The sequence below is a fragment of the Eutrigla gurnardus genome (assembly GCF_963514095.1).
Source record: "Eutrigla gurnardus genome assembly, chromosome: 9".
Taxonomy (NCBI): Eukaryota; Metazoa; Chordata; class Actinopteri; order Perciformes; family Triglidae; genus Eutrigla; species Eutrigla gurnardus.
Genome location: NC_139923.1, coordinates 499087 through 520037, shown reverse-complemented (window position 1 = coordinate 520037; position 20951 = coordinate 499087). Strand labels below are relative to the sequence as shown.

The window sequence follows — 20951 nt, the reverse complement described above, 5'->3', positions numbered from 1 at the left end:
AAGGAAAGTCAACAAGCTCAATTGGTCCTCCCCCAGGTAGAAGGGACTATACAAAGTATCAGAGGCTACGTCACATTGTGTGAAGGTTTGGTTGTCTGATGGCGGACTGAGCAACTGAATCCATAGTCAGAACTAGCTTCATGGCAGTCCACCACCTATCATGACTCTCTCTATTCCCGCAAGTTTAAACCTAGCTCTAAAATCTAAAATATCAGTAACTATCCACCTTGTTCCATAAAATCGGCTTAACCTGTCTTTTAAAAAATCCACTACATGATACGAGTTGAGTAGCAGTAGGTAAGCTATTCCATGCCATGATACCAGTGTGAACGAAAATTTTTTTACTTGCATTGTTCACTTTAGGTACTACACAGGAACGAATGCTAGCCTTGGTGTTATGCCTATGCTGTGTGTGAATATATAATATATATAATATTTGGGGTCCTTACCATTAAAAATGTTAAACATATGGTTCAACTTAAGTTGCTCAACTCTAAGAGGAACAAGTAGTAGGCCAGCTTTATTAAACTCCTCCCTACCAATATGTGTACGAGCATTTACCAGGTACCTAATAATATTGTTTTGTAGCACTTTGAATTTGTTTTTAAGTTTCACAGTCAACCCAATAAACCATGCAGAGCAAGCAAAATCAATGTGACATTGAATCAAAGTCAGAGCCAATAATTTCTTTACAGTAAAATCTAGAAACCTTGTCTTGCGATATAAAACCTTCAGTTTACAGGCACATTTGTCCAAAATTTTGGCTGCAATGGATTCACCCATAAGTGATTGATCCAAAGTAAGACACAGGTATTTGACATTTGGTCTCGACACAATTTCAGACCCATTACACATCACTTTTAACATTTTTGATTTTGCAAACTTCCTTTTAGTAACAAACAAGATTGATTCGGTCTTGCCGACACCCCACAAAGTATACTCTGAGGATCAGAAAGAGTCCCCTCAACATCGCACACCTGTGTTCTATCTGTTAGGTAAGATGAGAACCACTTGAGAGCTAAATTGCTAAAACCCATGCACTGAAATTTAGAAATTAAAATACCATGGTTCACAGTATCGAAGATGATTGTAGGTCAAGGAGAAGCATACCAACTTAGTTCCCTTGATCTAGATTCTGACACACATAGTCAAAAATGGATGAGACAGCTGTCAGTGGAGTGTGCAGCTCTAAAACCAGACTGGAGCTCATATCATGCCTGATAAGATACTCCTCAACCTGTTCATACACAAGACGCTCAAAAATCTTTGAAATGGTTGACAGGATAGAGACTGGCCTATAATTCCCAACATCAGCTCTGCTATTTTTCTTAAAAAGAGGAACAACCCAAGCATTCTTCATGTCATTTGGGAAAACACCCTGACTTATTGACAGATTAATGACATGGGTGAGTATACTAGATGGAACCTCAGCACTATCCCTAAGAAACCTGGAGGGGATAAGGTCCAAGCCAGTGGCCTTATTTACTGACAGGGTGAAGAGGCACTCTCTTACTTTATCCTCTGAGACAAGACTAATTTCAAATGCATCTGCAGAAACATTTTTACATCTATAGAATGAATTAACAAATGCTTTGCCATATTTATCAGAAGCACCTGGCAGTTTACTGACCAGACTGGCAGCAGTGGTTGTAAAATACTGATTAAAGTGGCAAGCAATCTGCCGCTTATCAAAACACATCTCATCATCAATTAGAAGTGCAGCTTTACCAGACTTGGATTTGGATTTAGCTGTAGATCTCATGTCATTAAGAACTTTCCATACTTTTTTAGGCTGTTTTTCATGAGCAGAAATGGAATCAGAAAAAAAAAAAGAAAAAAAAAGTCTGACTTTGCCTGTTGAACCTTGTAACTAATCTGGTTTCTGAGATTAACATAACTGTTGTAGTCAGCTGGAAGCTTGGACTTATTAAACTTAATGAAACATCTATTACGTTGTCAGATCAGATCAACGATTTCTGAATTAATCCAGCATGCACTTCTATGCTTGATTCTGGTTTCCCTCATTGGTGCAACTTCATCAAGAACAGCAATGAATCTCTGCTTGAACAAATCCCAGGCCTTATCAACATCATTACACTCAAGCACATCAGACCAATCTTTATCAGATAACCTTTGATTGAACACCTCCGCAGAGTACTGCTTGGTACACCTGTATTTGATGGAACAATGCTCATTTATAGATTGAGGTCTAATTTTCTTGTGTGTGCAAAAAACAGCATTATGGTCACTAAAAGCCACATCCAACACCCCTGATTGGCATATCATTCCACAGTCAGATATTAAAATTAAATCGAGAAGGGACTGGCTATTCATAGACAACCTAGTAGGCTCAATAATTAATTGCTGTAGACTAGACACCTTGCATAGCTATGAGAAAGACTCCTTCAGGCTACTTCGTGGCAGAAACAGATTTGTATTAAAATCACCCATAATGATATACTCTTTCTCTAGACATATATTGCTTTTACAATAAACGGATTCAAGGAGTTTGTAAAAGTCTGTTTGTTTAGGTGAGCGGTAACATACCCCGACAATGATGGGCTTAGTCCTGGGCAGTATTACCTCCACCCAAGCAGACTCCAGTCCATCCACCTGTAGATCGTGGCGTGGATTGAAAGTTATATCACTCCTTATAAAAAGACACACTCCTCCTCCGTGTCTGTTGCGATCGCGTGTCGGTAGATGTAATATCCCGAAAGTCCAACGTCCCCATCTTGAATTGAGTTGTCTAGCCAGGTCTCCGACAGTGCTATCACAGCAGCCTTGGAAGTAATCGCGAGGTGCCCGATTTCATCCAGTTTAGGAAGAAGACTCCTGGCATTGACATGACTGAAATGCATCCTTTTCCGACTCAAAGGTCCGAGCGGATCACAGTCTCTCTCATCCATACCGTCCTCATCATAAATTCTCCCTTGGAAGGAGTCATCTATGACATCGGCGCTGCACATTTCCCGTACACAACACCTGTTACAGACCAACGGGATATCTGCCTTATTCCTTACTGCTCGGTCATACAATTTCGGAGCAATATTCCCACACCTTATATGAACAAAATCGTCATAGTAATCACAAGCAAATGCTCTGGCATTTGCTCTTAACACCTTTCTGCATTTAGGGCAGCAACCGCTGCTGCTCGTGGCCTTATTTGGCCAGCATTTCGCTGTTTGCAAGTCTGTGGGGCCTGGGCACTGATGGATATCTCCCAAAAGAGGTAGGCACATTGATAATATTTTGCCAAACACATCGGCTCGCTGGGTTCCTCCCGAGCATGTATGGAAAGCTCAGTTTTTAGCTGCGTAAGCGTATCGTATTCCACGCAATCATCGGATTTAAAACGGACGCCTAAAATACTTAAAAACACGGTATAAACTGATACTGCTACCAGAGCTCCAAACACACCTAGCGCACGTGACGCCATCTTGCCGCAAAGTTGAATAGGCCACTATAAACAAAAAATGTGGTCAGAATTAATTACATTCATTTTAACATTCAAAGGCTTAATAATGTGACTAGAGATGCCGGACTACATGACCAATTGGCTGCTACTTCCCTAATGACAGAAGGGCCCTTGATTTCCTCCTAGCTGAAAGACGTGGTGTGTGTGCTATGTTTTCCCAAGATTGCTGTGTGTTCATTCCTAACAACACAGCCCCAGATGGCTCCATAACTTGAGCCCTCTCTGGCCTCAAAACTATGTTGGAAGAGTTATCAGAACACTCAGGTATGGACAATCCATTATCTGATTGGCTAAACAGAGCCTTTGGCAAGTGGAAAACATTAATTATGTCTGTGTTACTTTCACTAGTTGTTGCAGTGACTGTGTTAACCTTATGTGGATGTTGCTGCATACCATGTATCAGACAACTCTGTCTAAAGTGTATTACCGCGGCCATTAATGATAAACTCTCCACACCATCTCCTTATCAATTATCACAGCACACATGCGAAACTGTCCCACTGATCTCCCTCTCTGAGCCCGGAGAGGATGAGACTGAAGCTTACAAGAATGCTGACGAAGACCGCTGTTTCTACTCCTGAACCGCCGTAGATACACAGATTTTGCTAAAGTTACCACATACCCACATATAGTATTACATACATGTAGAGGCGTGAGACTCATAGTTTTTCACTTATGATTATTGTGCTCATAGCAGACATGTTATCAGTAGAGTTATGGAAGGTTGTATTCTACTGAGAAAGAGGTTCTGTTCTTGTTACCATGATGGCTACTCCTGATATGAATTATTTAGCTTATGCTTTTAATATTATAATTGTTTTGTTTGATCAACATTGCTTTGTTTACTATTTCCGCATGCATGTGCAATAGAGAATTGCTTGCTGCGAGTAACTGCAACAAAGAACAGCTTACACATACTTGAAGTAACTTGCCATTTAAGCAAAGTAAATATATTTATATATATATATCATGATAATGGGCCCTAGTTTCGTGGCGCAGCGCAGGGTGGCAGAGCCGGCGTAATGCAAGTTTCGAGCAAAGCCTTGCGCACGGTCAGTTTGGCAGTTTGGTGGATCGCCTGCGCCAAGATGGGTGGGCAGCGCAGCAGGGGGAGGCGTCACAGATTCAGCTTGGCGCAGCGGAAGTTTCGTGGCAAAAAGCCTCGCCGAGACTGCGCCGAAAGCTCGCCAGCTCCAACCTGGTCTACTCTTGGCGTAAGGCAAACTACAGCTGGCGGAGTGGCAGTTTGGCTGACCGACGCGCAGTGCGCACACGTCACCAAGACCTCACAGGCAGGTTTCCACAGTTCCAGGCACATTTAAATGCAATAAATAATCACAACAAGCACTATTTAATGCAACTAATTGAATCAACACATGAATTTATATCTATATAGATTGTCCCGTCACATCTGACGTCAGATCAAAAGCGGACGGCACGCGTAACGGAAACTCAGCCTGACTGAATTAACACAGCTGAAACTTGGACCTCTCGGACCAAAACATCTCCCTCTCTCTCTCCTGTTTTTCATATCTATCCACTGCTAATAAAATGCGTCGATGCCTGAAAAAATACAGCAGCTTATGCTGGTCTCGCGCCTCGGCAGCCAACCGGAGTTGGGGCTGCAGCTGGTCTGAGCGGCACGCGAGGTCCCGGTGTCCCGCCGTTCCGGTGTTGGACGGGGAATCCGGTGCAGCTGTGGAGCGCAGATGATGAAGACAGTGATGATGATGAATGGCCCGGCCGGCTCCTGCAGGCACCGGGTTCTCCACTATTATGTCTACTGCTGTGCGCCCTGACCCTGTTTTGTGATAGACATGCCTAAAATGTGCCTACAATTTCTACAGTGATATAATATCGGCATTATAATTATTAGGACTATACGCACGCACAGCGCGTGATGCACGTGGGAGCGGCGGCGCTGCTTCTGTCATTGGGTTGTCAAGTGACAAAACTTGCACTAACGCATTAAAGGTGAGGAGAGGAGCTCATTTGATTGGTGAAGATCTGAATCGGCTGTGTTAATCCCAGTCCACGCCTTGTCTCCTCCTCGTCTCCCACTCATGCCTTCTTCTCCTCCCTTATTCCCACTTGTGCGGGTGGGAGTGACGGGAGGAGTGCCTGCGCTAGCCTGCACGAAACTGGCAAAGTCCAGGCGGACACACCCCATCGGCGTGGCGCAGGTGCGCTGCGCGCCGACTACGCCTGGGGCCTCATTTATAAACTTTGCGCACAAAACGGGGCTGGAAACGTGCGTACGCCACTTTCCACGCAAATGTTGTGATCTATAAAAACCAAACTTGACGGGAAAGTGTGCGTACCCGTAAGCAAACTCTGAGGCTTGCGCACATTCTGGAGACTCGAAGGGAATCAGCAGTAAACGTGAGAAGAACTATATATTTTTGATGACTCGCACACATTTAATTACACTCCATATCATACGTTAGATCTGCGTTATCATGATGAACTCCAGCAATGTTTTTGACGCTTTTAATTAGTGATAGTTTTTTTCATATTAACACCTTCTTTTAAAATCTGACTTGTATCTTAAATCAAAATAATTTTGAAATATTGAATCAGCGCTTTCACCGCAGGAGGAGGAGACGGCCCAAATGCATGTAATACAGTATACGATAAATACCTTCCATTATATCACTGTAGAACACGGGGGAATAACTAAATATTCTCCTTATTTATGTGCATATATCACCAACGCACATACATACAGCCATTAAGCCATCGTATAATTGTTACACTTATCCTCCTTTTTAAACCACCAGAGCGCAGAGGAAATGAGCTATAATGAGTGGCACGCTCGTGCGCGCTCAGTCGTGGAGCGTGGAGAGCGCAAATGTATCGAGCCATGGCCCCCTGCCCGACTGGAGGGGTATCAACAGGGCGCAAGAATCTGTGAGGATGTAATGCGTTTGTAATATAAGAAAGACAACAATCAATGTTCATTGTAAACATATTATTTTATTAATCACAGTGCGCGTTTGCCGTAGCTCATCTGCAACGTTGTTGCTGGCGGTGATTGTGTCTCGCTGAAGTTGCAGGACGGCATCCTCCTCACGTCACCCTCCTCTGAGCCCAACGCTGCAGACTCTGGAAGGACAGAAACGATTTAAAGTTTTGTTTTATATACAATAAAAGTTTAAAATCTGTTCACCCTTATCCCTCTGGTCTCAGTCGCGTCTGTGTCTCCCTCCTTTTCAGACACAATCCCCGTCAAAGTCACATCAAAATCAAACTTCCTCAAATACGCAAGCAAAACATTAAATACATGTTGGTAAAGGAGCAGAATGATGTCATTTACCTTCAGATCGGACGACTTTTTCGTAAGTTCCGCCACCGCCCGCTCCATCCCACTGACGCCGTGGACAGCAGCAGCAATGTGTTGCCACTCGCACTGCTTCTTTTTATTCGTGATCCCGCTGCTGTGGCCACTAAATAAAATTATTGTCCGGGCCTCCACCTCCCCAACATGTGTCTCTTCTCCGTTTCTGAAAAGTTAAGTTTCTTCGCTATTTTTCTGACCTGTCGCTGTGATTCACCACACGGAAACAATTGCATGCCGGCTCATTAATATAGTAAAATGAGGGCGTGTACAGGGCTGGATTCAGGAACGCACACTTGTAGGTGACCCTATGATTTATAAAGGAAACATTGCGTACAGCTTGCGTGCGCACAGTTTTATAAATCTGATTTTTTTTTGGCGCACGCAAACTTTGGCTTTTTGGCGTACGTACACTTTTAGTAAGGATCCTACGCACAGTTTTATAAATGAGGCCCCTGGTCTACAAAACTAGGGCCCAATATGTTTTGATTTTTATACACATTACATATTCTGCCGTAGATTTGGAAGAATCTTTTACATTGACAACATCAACTGAAATATGACTTGTGATTTCTGTTTTAATGATCATCGAGTTGAAAATGAAAGCAAATGTCACTCACACACTCTTCATCCTGAATGAGCTGAGCTACACGGTGAAGAACATCAGTGAGAGCTCTGGTAGACAGAAAGGGTCAATATCAAAACAAGAAATATTTCAAAAAGCATGAAATCAAGGAAAGAATGACAGAGGAAAGGGACAACAATAAGTGAACATGACTGAATTTTAAGAACTGGACTCAGTTGGTGTGTCAAGTTTTTTTTATATATAATTTTGGACACAATGAAGTCTTGGGGCCAGATGTATCGTAAATAAAGGATGTGTACGTAAAGAAAAAAAACATGCATATGTCATTGTCTACTGAGAAACTGGTATTTCATTTAGTTAGTAAAATTTACACCTTTAATGTTTCACTGGTTACAGAAAATGAGGCAAGCAGCAAGCTAGCAGTGGCCCTTCCAGCCCAACAAACAAAAAAGAGCGTAAAGTCCGCATTTTTTGCACATATGTGAACACTCCAAGAAAATAATACTTAGACCTCCTCAGGAGGCTCTATTCAGTTACAAAAAGCATTGGGGGATATTTTTATGTTCAAATGTAATCTTGTAAAATAAAATTTGTGGTGAGAATAAACCCAGTTTTTTTAAGGAGATGTGTTCACATGAATATAAAAAAGACATTTTAGAAGGAATTAATGAGAAAAAGCTTTCTATGTGGACACTAACGAGCTAAAAGCTACCTAGATACCTAGCTACCTAGATATCCAAAGCTGGGTCCTCTCTCTTCCACTTACATGGGTTGATACCAACCACAACAACCTACAGCAATCACCATTTTCCTATGTGCTATTTACTTGACCGCTAAAAACAGTTCAATCTCCGTTCTACTCCTATCCCATTTCTTTGGTTTACAGTATGTTCCCAGACCTGGACTTCATGGCAAAGTTTCTTCCCAGTGCGAGGTGTCGAAGAGAGTGACATCGACCGAGAGACAGAACCAAAGTTACCATGTCATTCTCAAAACCTATAGCAAGACAGGGGAGAGAGGATTGGAATATGTCAACATTAAAGGCCTTTGCACACAAGACACATATATTTCGTGTGATTAATTCTCACATTATTAATTTTCCAAACAAGTATCAAGTCTATGCAAGCTTTCACATCAGCAACAGATTTTCGCTGAGCGATATTGCAGCTTTTATTTTTTTGAATTTCGTTCCCAACATGTACACATCAGACCATCCAAAAGGCATGTTGTTGACAACATCACGTTAAAAACATTAAACATGAGGGGTATTCCACCAAACTCGCTAATTAAAGCGGCGCTTACCTGGTTAAGCCTGGTTAGAACGAACGCCAACTTCCACCAAACGGCTAAACCCATTCCATTAACGCATTTCAGCCGCGCCTTGTTGAGGCTAATTCAAGCCAGGTTAACGTTGTCGTGTGTTACGCCGTTCACGGGATATGAAGCCAGACCAGAACCGTGAATGTCGAATCATCGAGGAAATGGCAGAAAAGACCAGAGCAAAAATTATTGATGGAACTGTACGAGGAGTACAAACCCATCATAACCAAAAAAGGGAATACTGTAGTGATAAATAAAAATCGCGAGGCTGCTTGGGCAAGAATTGCCGAGCGATTAAATACGGAAGTACCGTTAAGAGTAACATGTTCTAATATAACACTGACTACGACCTCTCGAACGTGAGGATAGTGTAGAGGAAATGCGCCGGCTTTGCACGCGGCCGGCCATGGTTCAATTTCTGACTATGGAAGTTTGTGAAACTTCTTTCTTTGGCCGGAACTCTCTCTCTCTCTCTCTCTCTCTTTCTATAGATAGGCCGAGTAAATGCATCTACATTGACCAACTCATTTATCTCAACAATTTAATGAACACATTCAATGAACCTATTTATGAACTCACCTGAAAGGAATTTATGTGGCTGAAAATTGCATGCAGCAATGCCTTTGTCATTGGGATCCATAACATGCCTATCATGTTTTTGCAAGTTATATTTGGGTTCTGGGGAAATTGTATGACATATTTATCGTAGTTAAGGTAAAATGTTGGTCTAATTCTCTGATCTAAAGACAATTATACAGGCAAAAAAAAAAAAACACACGAGATGTCCTCGCCGGGATGTGAACCTGGGATGCCTACGTTCGGGGGCAGGTGCATCACCACTCACCCAACTGGGGGCTTTTGATAATGATATGGCCAGTCGGTCTTCAACAAAATATACCGTTTATTCATACGTTTTTAATTGCAAGCATGTATTCTTAGACACTTGATGAAAATATAGTCCGTTTGTACTTAATATATGTAATTTTGGTAATTTTTGGTCTTTCACGTGACGAAATCACGAGGACTAGGCTTGGCGGAACCTTCTGCTGGTACAGTTGTTTCTGACAGACGGACTTCTCTGAAACCCCCGCTAAAGTAAGCCTGATGGTTAGCCTGCCCCGGGATAGGCTAGTTTGGTCGGATAAATTCCCATGGTTACTTAGCGGAGAGTCCCTCAAGTCACATTGATGGAACGCAACTCTCGCTAAAGGTAGCGAGGCTTATCGAAATTAGCCCGGCTTTGCGCTTAGCGAGTTTGATGGAATACCCCTCAGGTCTAAACAACCAGTGTGTATGATTTTTTAACAAGTGATTCAACTGTTCAAAAAGAATGAATGTACCAAATATGTACAGTTTAGGCTCCTGAACCAAGGAGTGGAACTCTCCAAGTTCTCCTCTCTTTTTTAATGGATGTACCCAGGTATTCAATGTTTTCACCTTTTCATTAAGAAAAAGGAGAATCATCACATGATGTTGAATCCATTGTTTATTTCCCGTGGTGCAAATCTCTTTAGAATATATTGCAAAATTGTGTCAGAAAAAAACAGTGCTGCAGCAAGCCTTGGTCTTATTCACGTCAGCACTTCTGGATTGCAGGATAACGTCCTGAGTGCTACAACTAGAAGTTGACTTTGCCTATGCCTTAGTTTCTCTCTTAGTTTTTGTGGGATGTTGCATACCATTGTCCGAGATATCCAGACCTCTTATAGCTGTAGCTTCAGAGATGTACTCCTGTATCACCTGGGCCCCTGCTGAACGTAGCTACACACACACACACACACACACACACACACACACACACACACACACACACACACACACACACACACACACACACACACACACACACACACACACACACACACACACACACACACACACACACACACACACACACACACACACACACACACACACACACACACACACACACACACACACACACACACACACTAAATTGTTTACTGTTTATTTCTGCTACTCATCAAGTTTTATATTTGTGTGAATGTGTAGTTTACCTCACAGCTACTGACATCCAACTCTAGCCCAAAGAGAAGAGTGTTGGTTGCCAGACCCTGTAGTAAAAACCTAGTTGTGAAACAAAACATACCTATAAATATACATTATAATATATACATATATATATATACATATATATACATATACATACATACATACATATATATATATATATATATATATATATATACACATACACACACTCACATTGTAGCCTGAGTTTCCTGCGTGAAAATCCCAGAGTTTCTGCGTGAAAATCCCAGTAGAGCAGCAGTTTCTGAAATACTCAGACCAGCCCGTCTGGTACCAACAACCATGCCACGTTCAAAGTCACTTAAATCACCTTTCTTCCCCATTCTGATGCTCGGTTTGAACTGCAGCAGATCCTCTTCACCATGTCTACATGCCTAAATGCTTTCAGTTGCTGCCATGTGATTGGCTGATTCGAAATTTGCGTTAACGAGCAGTTGGACAGGTGTACCTAATAAAGTGGCTGGTGAGTGTATATAAAGTGTATATTTGTGTTATAGCAGTTAAAGCAGCTGCTTTAGAGCCGTACCACCTTAAACAGACCCTAAATTATTATGTTTTTGAAATGTTTACAATGTGTGTTGAGTGCGTCGAAAGATGATAGTACTCTGAATTGAAAATGTTATGATAGGCATTCATTTTCAGATTTTCCCTGCTGCTGTTATTCCCCAAAAAACAAGATGTTTGTGTCTGTTTTTGCGTCAAGCCTTTTGTTAAATATGACAGTGGAATTACTTAAGCACTGAAGTTACGTGACAAATAAGTCAACGTTTGGATTCAAATAACTACGGAAGCGACATAACTTAGAATGGAAGTTATAAAATCAGTCAACACTAGGGTTAAAACAACCACTGAAGTGACATTACTTGAGTACGTTAGTTATGTGTCAAATACGTCAACATTTGGGTTAAAATAACGAATTAGTGCCGTTACTTTGGAATTCAAGCATTTTATTGGTGATCTAGCAATAATGCCAGAGGTGATGTGTGCAACACACTTGAAACCTTACTTTTTGATATACCTTTCCCCAAAAAATGATTATATTATTGCATATGCTGGACATAAACACACCTTAGAGCTTGTGGAGGTAGTTTAGTTGCAGACAGGCCCACATATTTTAGTTCACAGCTCTTACTGAAGAACTCTCGAATGCTCCTGGTCACCTCCCGTTCCTTTCTACACACAAACAACACACACAAACAAACACTGTCATAGTAACATGTTTACTTAGCTTTCTTTTCACGTAATTCTATCAGGAGACGTCACAGCTGGTTAACTATCATTTTAGGTTATGCCTGCAGAATGCTGTGTTCCAGCCTGTCACCTGACTCATCACCTGCGATGCCATAACACTATTAGTCTCAGTTAACCAAGAACTCCTCACCAGATCCTCTGTTACGTCACCATTCCAGCTGTTACATTACCATTCTAGCTGTTGTGCCTGTCAGCCTCTTTCATTGTGGACCTTTTGAATCACCATTAAAGGGATAGTTCGAAATTTTGGACATAAGACCTATTTTCCAAGTCAGCCGGTGTGTTCAAGACGTCTGGAGACGTTTTCAAGAAATTTCATTCAGTTTTTCTAGTTGCCGAGTTCGCTTTTGCTATGGCTAGCGCAAGTCAATGGTTCTAGTTAGACAGGCATTAAAAACAGTCTTGCCCACTGCACAGTGCACCCGAGGCAAATCCATTGTAACGGCAGACTATCGATGTTCATATCTGTGTTGATAGAATGTTTGAAATAAAACCAACCTTTCATTTTTAAGGATTTATGTCTCAGCTGCAGCAGCAGTGTGTCATACTTCCTAGTAGGCTATGGCAGCGGCGGACCGATAACACATAGTTTGTTTACCTGCTGTCATTGCTACAGACGCAAAGTAGCCTGCAGTGCTAGTTTCTTTAGTCTCACAAAAATTTGAAATTTGGCAACTTATGGAGAATACACTGAAACTTTTGAAGACTCTGATGAGGAGTTTTTTTTCCACCCAAACCCAACCGTACCTGTACGAGCCTGAATATACAGAGGAAGAATTGCGCGAGAGGGATGCTCAAAGGGCAGAACGTGAACGAGCGTCTGTGGAGACCGAGATAGCCCCCACTGGAGCTGAGAACCGGGACCGAACCAACGGAGACTGGTGGTACCAGGAGGGAATCCCCCGCAATGCGTCCGAGGGTTAACGGTTCTCCGGACGGAGCAGAGGTTCGGGTTTGCGGTGCGTAATTGTGGGTTGGCTGGGCCGTGGGCTGCCCGGTGTTTGAGTGATCTCCAAGGGCTTTTCAGACAGCCTTGGGGGTATAAGTGCCGACAGTTCGGCGCGGTTCGATTGCCTATTTACGGGCAGTATTTCGGGCGGCGCGTCTTAGAGTTTTGAGTCCGACGGAGCAAAGTAAAATTCCGCTGCTTCTGTGAAACTAGTCACAAAAATGGATGATTCATGCGATGCGAGGTTAGTTTTGTTTCAAATATTATTCTATCAACACAGATATGTACATCGACAGTCTAGTGTTTTAATTTATTTGCCTTGGGTGCACTGTGGAGTGGGCAAAATGTTTTTAATGCCTGTCTTACTAGAACCATTGACTTGCGCTAGCCATAGCACAAGCGAACTCGGCAACTAGAAGAACTGAATGAAATGTCTTGAAAACGTCTCGACTCTGACTTGGAAAATAGGTCTTATGTCCAAAATTCCGAACTATCTCTTTAACTAATTATGCATAACAAATACGTTTTAATGGATGAAGTCTATTTAGGTGTGTCTGTACCTGGACTCTGGTTTTGTGCATGCAGACTTGTTGGCACGGCTGACTGAGGCATATCAAATTAAACAGAGGCATCGTTAATGTTATTAGTTCACCCTGTCCTGCTATGAAAAGTCAAAATGTCTGAAGGGAAAAATGTCTTGACTGTGTTTGATATTGTGTTTTCTTTTTAGTGTTGTCTGAGTGTCTAGTCAGAATTGTCATACCCTATATAAGGGATAGAATAACTGTGGTATTACTAGTTATGTGACAAATAAGTCACTGTTTCGGTTTAAATAACCACAGAATCAAAGTGAGGCCCACTGGCACCACTTTAGTGGAAAAGTGGAGCTGACCTGTGGCTGAAAGGATTTCTGGCCAGGTTCAGGTGCATCAGTTTGTAACAACATCCAGCAGACAGGGAAACAAATAACTGTAAGAGAAAGTTAGAATAAGTGAGTAGTATGTACAGAATGACAAGCACAGAACTTCAATACTAATACACAATATTTCGTTTAACAATAGTGGTAGGAATCAAATCATTCTGAAACACTAATATCAAGTTGGGTTCACAGGAATTTTGTCAACAGCTGTTTTTCCTCTAATTGATTTTTTTCTCTCACTCCTGTGTCTTTTGGTCATGTGAATTTCTAAATGGCATGGTTGCCTCAAAGTTCATGGTTGCCTCAAAGTTCACCTTTCAAAATCAGCATCAGTGCAATTACCATCTTTATAAATTATGCCCTGCGTGTGGAATAAACCATTTGCAACATGTACAGAAATGGGGATCTGATATGTTTTAGATCCAATGTGTGTGTGTGAGAGAGTGAGAACAGTTTTTTTTTAGCACAGCTTCATTAGTTTGGCCGCAATTAGTCTGTTGATTTAGTCAACAGTAATTGTTTATTCATACCAAAAGATGGCAGATGAAAGCTTCCGGCTTTCGGGCAATTTCTGGAAATTTTTCTGCTCATGTTCTGAGTTTCACTATTCCCCTCACAACAATGCCTGTAAAAAATGTGTACACAAAAATAACCTTTCTTTCAGCCTGGACTGCCTAAAAAATTATGATTATGTATTATTTTCTCAAAACTGCATTTTGTATGATGTTTCAAAGGAAATGTATTTTGTTGAGGATCACGTTTGCCCTTGACGTATCACAAATTAGTTTCAAACACATAAAAAAATCCATGTAGGAGGAGTCTAGGTAGTGGACTGGTCAAAAAACACAGTTCTTTCACCAAGATACTGATGTTTCCCTTTTTTGCAGTTATATTTTGTTTCAAATTTATAGTAATTTTAAGCCAAACCATGATGTTTGTTACCTAAATCTAACTATCTAGATTGTTTGTCTAAGTGTAACTAAGACATGTTGTTGCCTAAAACTATGTAGTTTTGTCAGTTGAATGTAACTACATAATTTAGTTGTCTCAACCTAACTAAGAGGTAATATTGTCAAAACTTAACTTTGGTTTTGTTGTTGAAACCCACCCTTGGTTTAATAGTCTAAAAGAGACAGCTTCTATTTTCTAAACCTAAGAAAGATGTGTTGTCTAAACTTGACATTGGCTTGGATGTTTATTTTATTTGTTTGTTGTCTAAACTTAACTAAGACGTTTTGTTGCTTACCCTAACTATGTAGTTTTGTTAACTTAAGCTAACTTTGTCCCTGGGTGTAGGTGTATTCCAGAAAGCAGGTTTAACAAACTCAGAACCTAACCCCATACTGAGTTGACTAACCCTCAGAAGGAAAACTTGGAGTTTTCAGTTCCAGAACAGCCAGGGCTCCAGACTAACTGTTTTACATAATTTAGGTGGACCCAACATTTTTCACTACACCTTTTGGCACCGCAATTATACACCTATTATACATTTTCTTTATAGTTCCCATATACACACATACATTTCTTAAGATAAATGAAATGTCTTAAATGACAAACAAGTCTAAATTGTCTAAAAATGAACTTAAAATGCTCGTCTTTGGTGATATTATAAGCAATGTTAAATGTTATTAAATTTCTGACTCGTCACTGCTTAGGTTTGTGGCTGTACAAAATAAACGATCGACAGTTCATTTTTGTCGCTCAAGTCACTGCATGATTTCTTTTCCCCACCAACATTCACTAAAGAATAGACCGGGGTGAGAGCAAATCAGAGACAAAGGCCCGTCTATACTCTGTCTCTGATTGGCTCAGACCATGGTATTTCTTAATTTGCTGTATGCTGATGGAGAAAAAACATTATGCTACACACATGACAGACCAGCTAAATGTTAAGCGCACTGGTGCGACCAAGTATATATATTATTAAACCTTTATTTAACCAGGTAAAAGTCTTGTTGAGATTTAATTTTGACAATTTTAAGTCTTATTTAAGTTGCACGTCACTGATTTTTGGTTGCACGTGCCCTCAAAATGGTCGCACTCTGGACCCAGCTGTTCTGAATTAGTTCAATCAACTCTGAGTTAAGCGTGTGCTTGCCAACTATAAAAAGTCATCATCAATGGAGCTCCTAGTCATCATGGCAACCGGAATTAAATTAGGGCCTCCTACTTCACGCCACAGACAGATACACATCCTTAGAAAGCAGAGCAACATATCTACGGATGCAAAGGATAGACAGTTGGTGAGGGAGGCAATTGCTGCCAGAGCCATTGAAGTGAAATAGTCAATTGATTTAAAGGTTGAGAACATTTTCTTTTCAGTTCTACAGTACGTACACTGTGGTGTAATGTTTAGCAATGTTGTATAATACATAGGCGACCGGGGTTCAATTCCCATTGGCCACGACTGAAAGTAGTGAAATGTAATGAAATACCTTTTGATTTAGGTGCAATTCCACAGACAGCTGAAAATAAACCATTAGAATATTGTGCAAACAGGTAGCCCACGGCTATTCAATCAGTTTTGAATGAGGGCCGGTTGATGAAAATGATCCAAAATGAGGGGCCAGAAAAATATGGCTTGAAAATGATGAGCATCACATTAATAGCTGCAGATACTGTAAAACACTACAACGACATATGAGTGCATATATTGTCTTATTTTATCAAGTAAAATATAAGTTTTAGGTTTACTCAACAGCTTAATAGTTCATAGAAATTCAGGTAGAAATAGGTTAACTCAGAGTTCCGCAGCTTATCAAAAAACAATCGTGCCTCGGCACGATTGGCCCCCCACAGGTGCCCCCGCCGCTTTGCATTCACACTGCTCCAGCCCAAACAGGCCTCGGCCCAATTGCTGGTTGTACATACGTCATCACGTCCTAATACTACACACACATGGCTTGATGTTGTTTCGAAGGAGCGCCGTCTCTGCATATATTTCTGGTAAACATTCGACCTACGGCAGGGCATGTGAATACGAGCGGATCTGTGCGAGCAGGCTGTGCGAGTAGGCAGCATGAGCGCAGCGGATTATGGACGGAGACACACAGCCGCATTTTTATTATAAAAGTACCGGTCCGGTTCTGGTCCGGCCCCGCTCACACTAGAACTGGACCGGTACTTTTATTATAAAATAATTTGAATTGAATAGCCCTGAGGTAGCCTAACGGGGCGTACCCACCAAACGCGATGAAACTTCATCGCGCGACAAGATTACATGTAAAGTCAATGCAAAGACGCGATTAGACGCTTCATCGCGCCGGGCGACGCGATGGACGCGATAGCGCGGCGCGATGGACGCGAAAAATCGCTTCATCGCTTCATCGCGCCATCGCTTCATCGCGCCATCGCTCGAGTTGAAATAATTGAACTTTTGCGGCGAATTCGCGTGAAGACGCGCCGCGACAGCCTATCAGCGTTGAGATCGTCACCGACGTGCTGACGTACGGACGTCCTGGTGTTCCCTCGCTTTTTGCCACAATATTTATATATTATATTATATTATATATTGCCCATAATCAAAGTTGGGGGGCGCGCGCACGCACGCGCGCGCACACACACACACACACACACACACACACACACATACATACATACATATCAATCCCAGCTCTTTTTTTTTGCGATTGTTTATCACTGGGGCTTATGGCCGGCTATGAAGCACCAGTTCTGGGCAGAGCAGCAGCTAAACCTCCCGGTCCTGTACCCTGGTTAGCAGGTCTTCAAACTGGGCAACAGTCAGCCTGAAGTACCGCTGGAACCGGCCGTCGTCCAGGCGCAGCTCCTGCAGGAGACGGTGGAACTCGCCGAGCTCACGCCGCCTCCGTAGGGTAGCATGCACCCAGAACCGACGTCGGCGCCTAGCCCGCAGACGAAGCTGGGAACTTCTCCAGAGTAGATACAGTGCAGCGATGGTGGTTATCTCAGCCATGATCGACGAGAGAATGAAATGGCGGAAGAAATGTTGTTGTTTGGGCGAGCTCGTCGCGCGACGCGATGACGCGATGCCGCGATGAGGCGTTTTTTGGCATATTGGACCGGCGTCAAAACTGGAGCGTCTAGCGCGACGCGATTTCATTTGTCGCGCGATTAAATCGCGTTCATCGCGTTTGGTGGGTACGCTCCGTAAGGCGTATGGTTTTTGCAGTGTTGCTTAATGAATCAAGGATGCTGGTAACTTGAAATAGTGTTCATTTTGTCGCCCATTTTTCAATTTAGTCTTAGTCTACTTAGTTCTACTCAGGGTATTTCGAAGGGTATTTAAGTCGAGTTTTAGTCAAACCATTTAATCTTTTTCTATTTATTTCAACCAGTGTATGCAGATGCGTGCCAGTTAGCTTACCTTAATATTTGGGTGGCTGAGGGTTAGACGCCTTTTCAGGATGGTGGTATTTTTCCCAGCAATTTTTTTCCTGCACATATTCCCATCTGTCTAAACGAGGCATTGTGATTTTTTATCCAAGTCTAAATATTGGAAATGGGACCAAACATCCTATTGCCTCTTCCTTCCTAGCATGATTGCAGCTCCCGTGTTGTCCTTGTTCCTGCATGCAGTTTTGTTTTGAAGCCACAGGGGTGCAGCAAGAGGATACGTAACGTAGCTTACAGTAGAAGAACTGCTGGCACAAACACATGACAGCTGGACTGGATGTTGCGTTTCTTCTTGTTTAGTAGACGAAAACGAGGAGGGATATTTGTATATTTTTTATTTCTTGCAAAACATTTTAGTCTCGTTTTTATTCGTCAACAATAAAGCACATTAACACAGTGTTAGTCAGTGTTTTTAGAACATTGGTGCCGTCTCGTCATCGTCTCGTCTTAGTCATGGGAAAAACGGTTGTTGACGAACATATTTCGTCTTGTTTCGTCTGACGAAATTAACAATAACTTGAACAAGTGCTGTTTACTGAAAGTTTGCAAACAGTACAGCAACTTGGGATCAGCAGCAGTGTAGTATCATCGTACATTCAGTAGTCACCATCTTGAATCTCTTCTCTACTAGTCTTATCTACCTACAATAGTGCCACCTAGTGGTATAAAATATGGTAACAGTATAACGAAACATAAAACGATGCACTGAATCTAAAAAGTAAATTGTACTTGTTACGTAGAGTTATAAAGTAATAAGTAATAAAACGTCTCTAACATAACTAGTAGTGATTTACATTTCGTTAGCCAGCAGAGGCAGCCACTGATGACATGGCATACGGCAGGGGAAGAATGTCCAGTTTGGTGCGCATTTTCTGCCACAGACAAGTTCATATTGTGAAGTGGAAGTTGTCATGTGGCATTGCATGGAACACTTGAAGCCAGTTCATTACAGTCTCTTGCCATAGTTGTGACTGTTGGATGCAGTTTGAATGCAGCTTCTGAGGGAATGATGAAATCTCTCAACAGCCCCATTAGCAGCTGGATATTAAACTAATGTTCTGCAATGAGAGAAACCTCTGGTGTAAAGGAATGGGGCGAAAGCTGCAGAAGTGAATTGTTGACCATTATCTGTGACAATGGTCTCTGGGTTACCGTAACGACTGAAGAAAGAATTTAAAGGTCATATTGATAACATTTTATGTAAACAAATAATTAAAAAGAAAAAGATACATCCACAGAGCTTTTAAAAAGGTGCAGAATCAAATGTATCACTTCTTGTGAAAAAAAATGTTTTGATTGTGAATGAATCATTTAAAATAAAATTGTCAGTCTGTAATTAATGTTTTGTTTAGCTCTGTGTAGATGTGTGGCTGCGGCTTCTAGCAAGGCCTGTGAGCCAATAGAATAACGATGTTGGTATCACATGGTATCTCTGCGTAGTCATGGGTCAAGAGTCTTTGGGGTTGCCACTTAGGGCCCTAGTTTCGTACACCAGGCGCAGTTGGGGCGCACGCACCTGCGCCACACCGACGGGGTGTGTCCGCCTGGACTTTGCAAGTTTTGTGCACGGCGCAGTCGGGCGCAGGCACTCCTCCCGTCACTCCTATCCCCGCAAGTGGGAAAGAGGGAGGAGAAGAAGGTGCGAGTGGGAGACGAGGAGGAGAGAAGGCGTGGAGTGAGATTAACACAGCCAATTCAGATCTTCACCAATCAAATGAGCTCCTCTCCTCACCTTTAATGCGCCGAGGCGAGGTGCAGTGCAAGTTTCGTCACAACCCAATGACAGAAGCAGCGCCGGCGCTCCTACCACACGCATCACGCGCTGTGCGTAGGGCACCAAGTGCTGAGGGGGCACCAATAATATTATGAAAAATCATCATAGTCATAATAATTATAATGCCGATATTATATCACTATAGAAATTGTAGGCACATTTTAGGCATGTCTATCACAAAACAGGGTCAGGGCGCACAGCAGTAGACATAATGGTGGCAAGAACCCGGTGCCTGCACGAGCCGCCGGGCCATTCATCATCATCATCACCGTCTTCATCATCTGCGCTCCACAGCTGCACCGGATTCCCTGTCTAACACCAGAACGGCAGGACACCGAGACCTCGCGCGCTGCTCAGACCAGCTGCAGCCCCAACTCCGGTTCCAGCTTGCGGCAAAGTTTTGCGTTTCTCCACGGACATGGACAACAGGCTGCCGAGGGGCGAGACCAGGCACGGGCTGCGCACAAGCAGAACACGATCCCCAAAAGTGCTGTATTTTTTTTTTTAAGATTTTTTCAGGCATAGACAGATTTTATTAGCAGTGGATAGATATGAAAAACAGGAAAGAGAGAGGGAGGTGTGACATGCAGCAAAAGACCTTCAGACAGGATTCGAACCGGGGTCGGCGGCGTATGTGTATACATACAATGGCGTGCAGTCAGGCTGAGTTTCTGTTACGCGTGCCATCCGCCTTTGATCTGACGTCAGATGTGACGGGACAATCCATATAGATATAAATTCACGTGTTGATTCAATTAGTTGCATTAAATAGTGTTTGTTGTGATTATTTATTGCATTTAAATGTGCCTGGAACTGTGGAAACCTGCCTGTGAGGTCTTGGTGACGTGTGCGCACTGCGCGCCTGTGAGCCAAACTGCCACTCCGCCAGCTGTAATTCGCCTTGCGCCAAG

At 42.4% G+C, this 20951-nt stretch overlaps 2 protein-coding genes across 10 annotated transcripts in view; both read right to left on the bottom strand.

Moving 5' to 3' along the window:
- Window positions 1–20951, bottom strand: part of LOC311019025 (transcriptional repressor CTCF-like) — a 198267-nt gene that overhangs the window by 77218 nt on the left and 100098 nt on the right. The gene's annotated exons all lie outside the window — the stretch shown is intronic.
- carmil2 (capping protein regulator and myosin 1 linker 2) overlaps window positions 1–20951 on the bottom strand; it is a 206229-nt gene that overhangs the window by 138425 nt on the left and 46853 nt on the right. For all 9 annotated transcript variants that reach the window (XM_084018171.1, XM_084018176.1, XM_084018173.1 and 6 more), the window contains exons 15-20: window positions 13866–13942; window positions 11842–11946; window positions 10740–10809; window positions 10401–10482; window positions 8301–8397; window positions 7436–7490 (exon numbers count right to left, since the gene is read on the bottom strand). In XM_084018171.1, the coding sequence (XP_083874297.1) occupies window positions 7436–7490; window positions 8301–8397; window positions 10401–10482; window positions 10740–10809; window positions 11842–11946; window positions 13866–13942 (486 nt within the window). The remainder of the gene's footprint in view (window positions 1–7435; window positions 7491–8300; window positions 8398–10400; window positions 10483–10739; window positions 10810–11841; window positions 11947–13865; window positions 13943–20951) is intronic.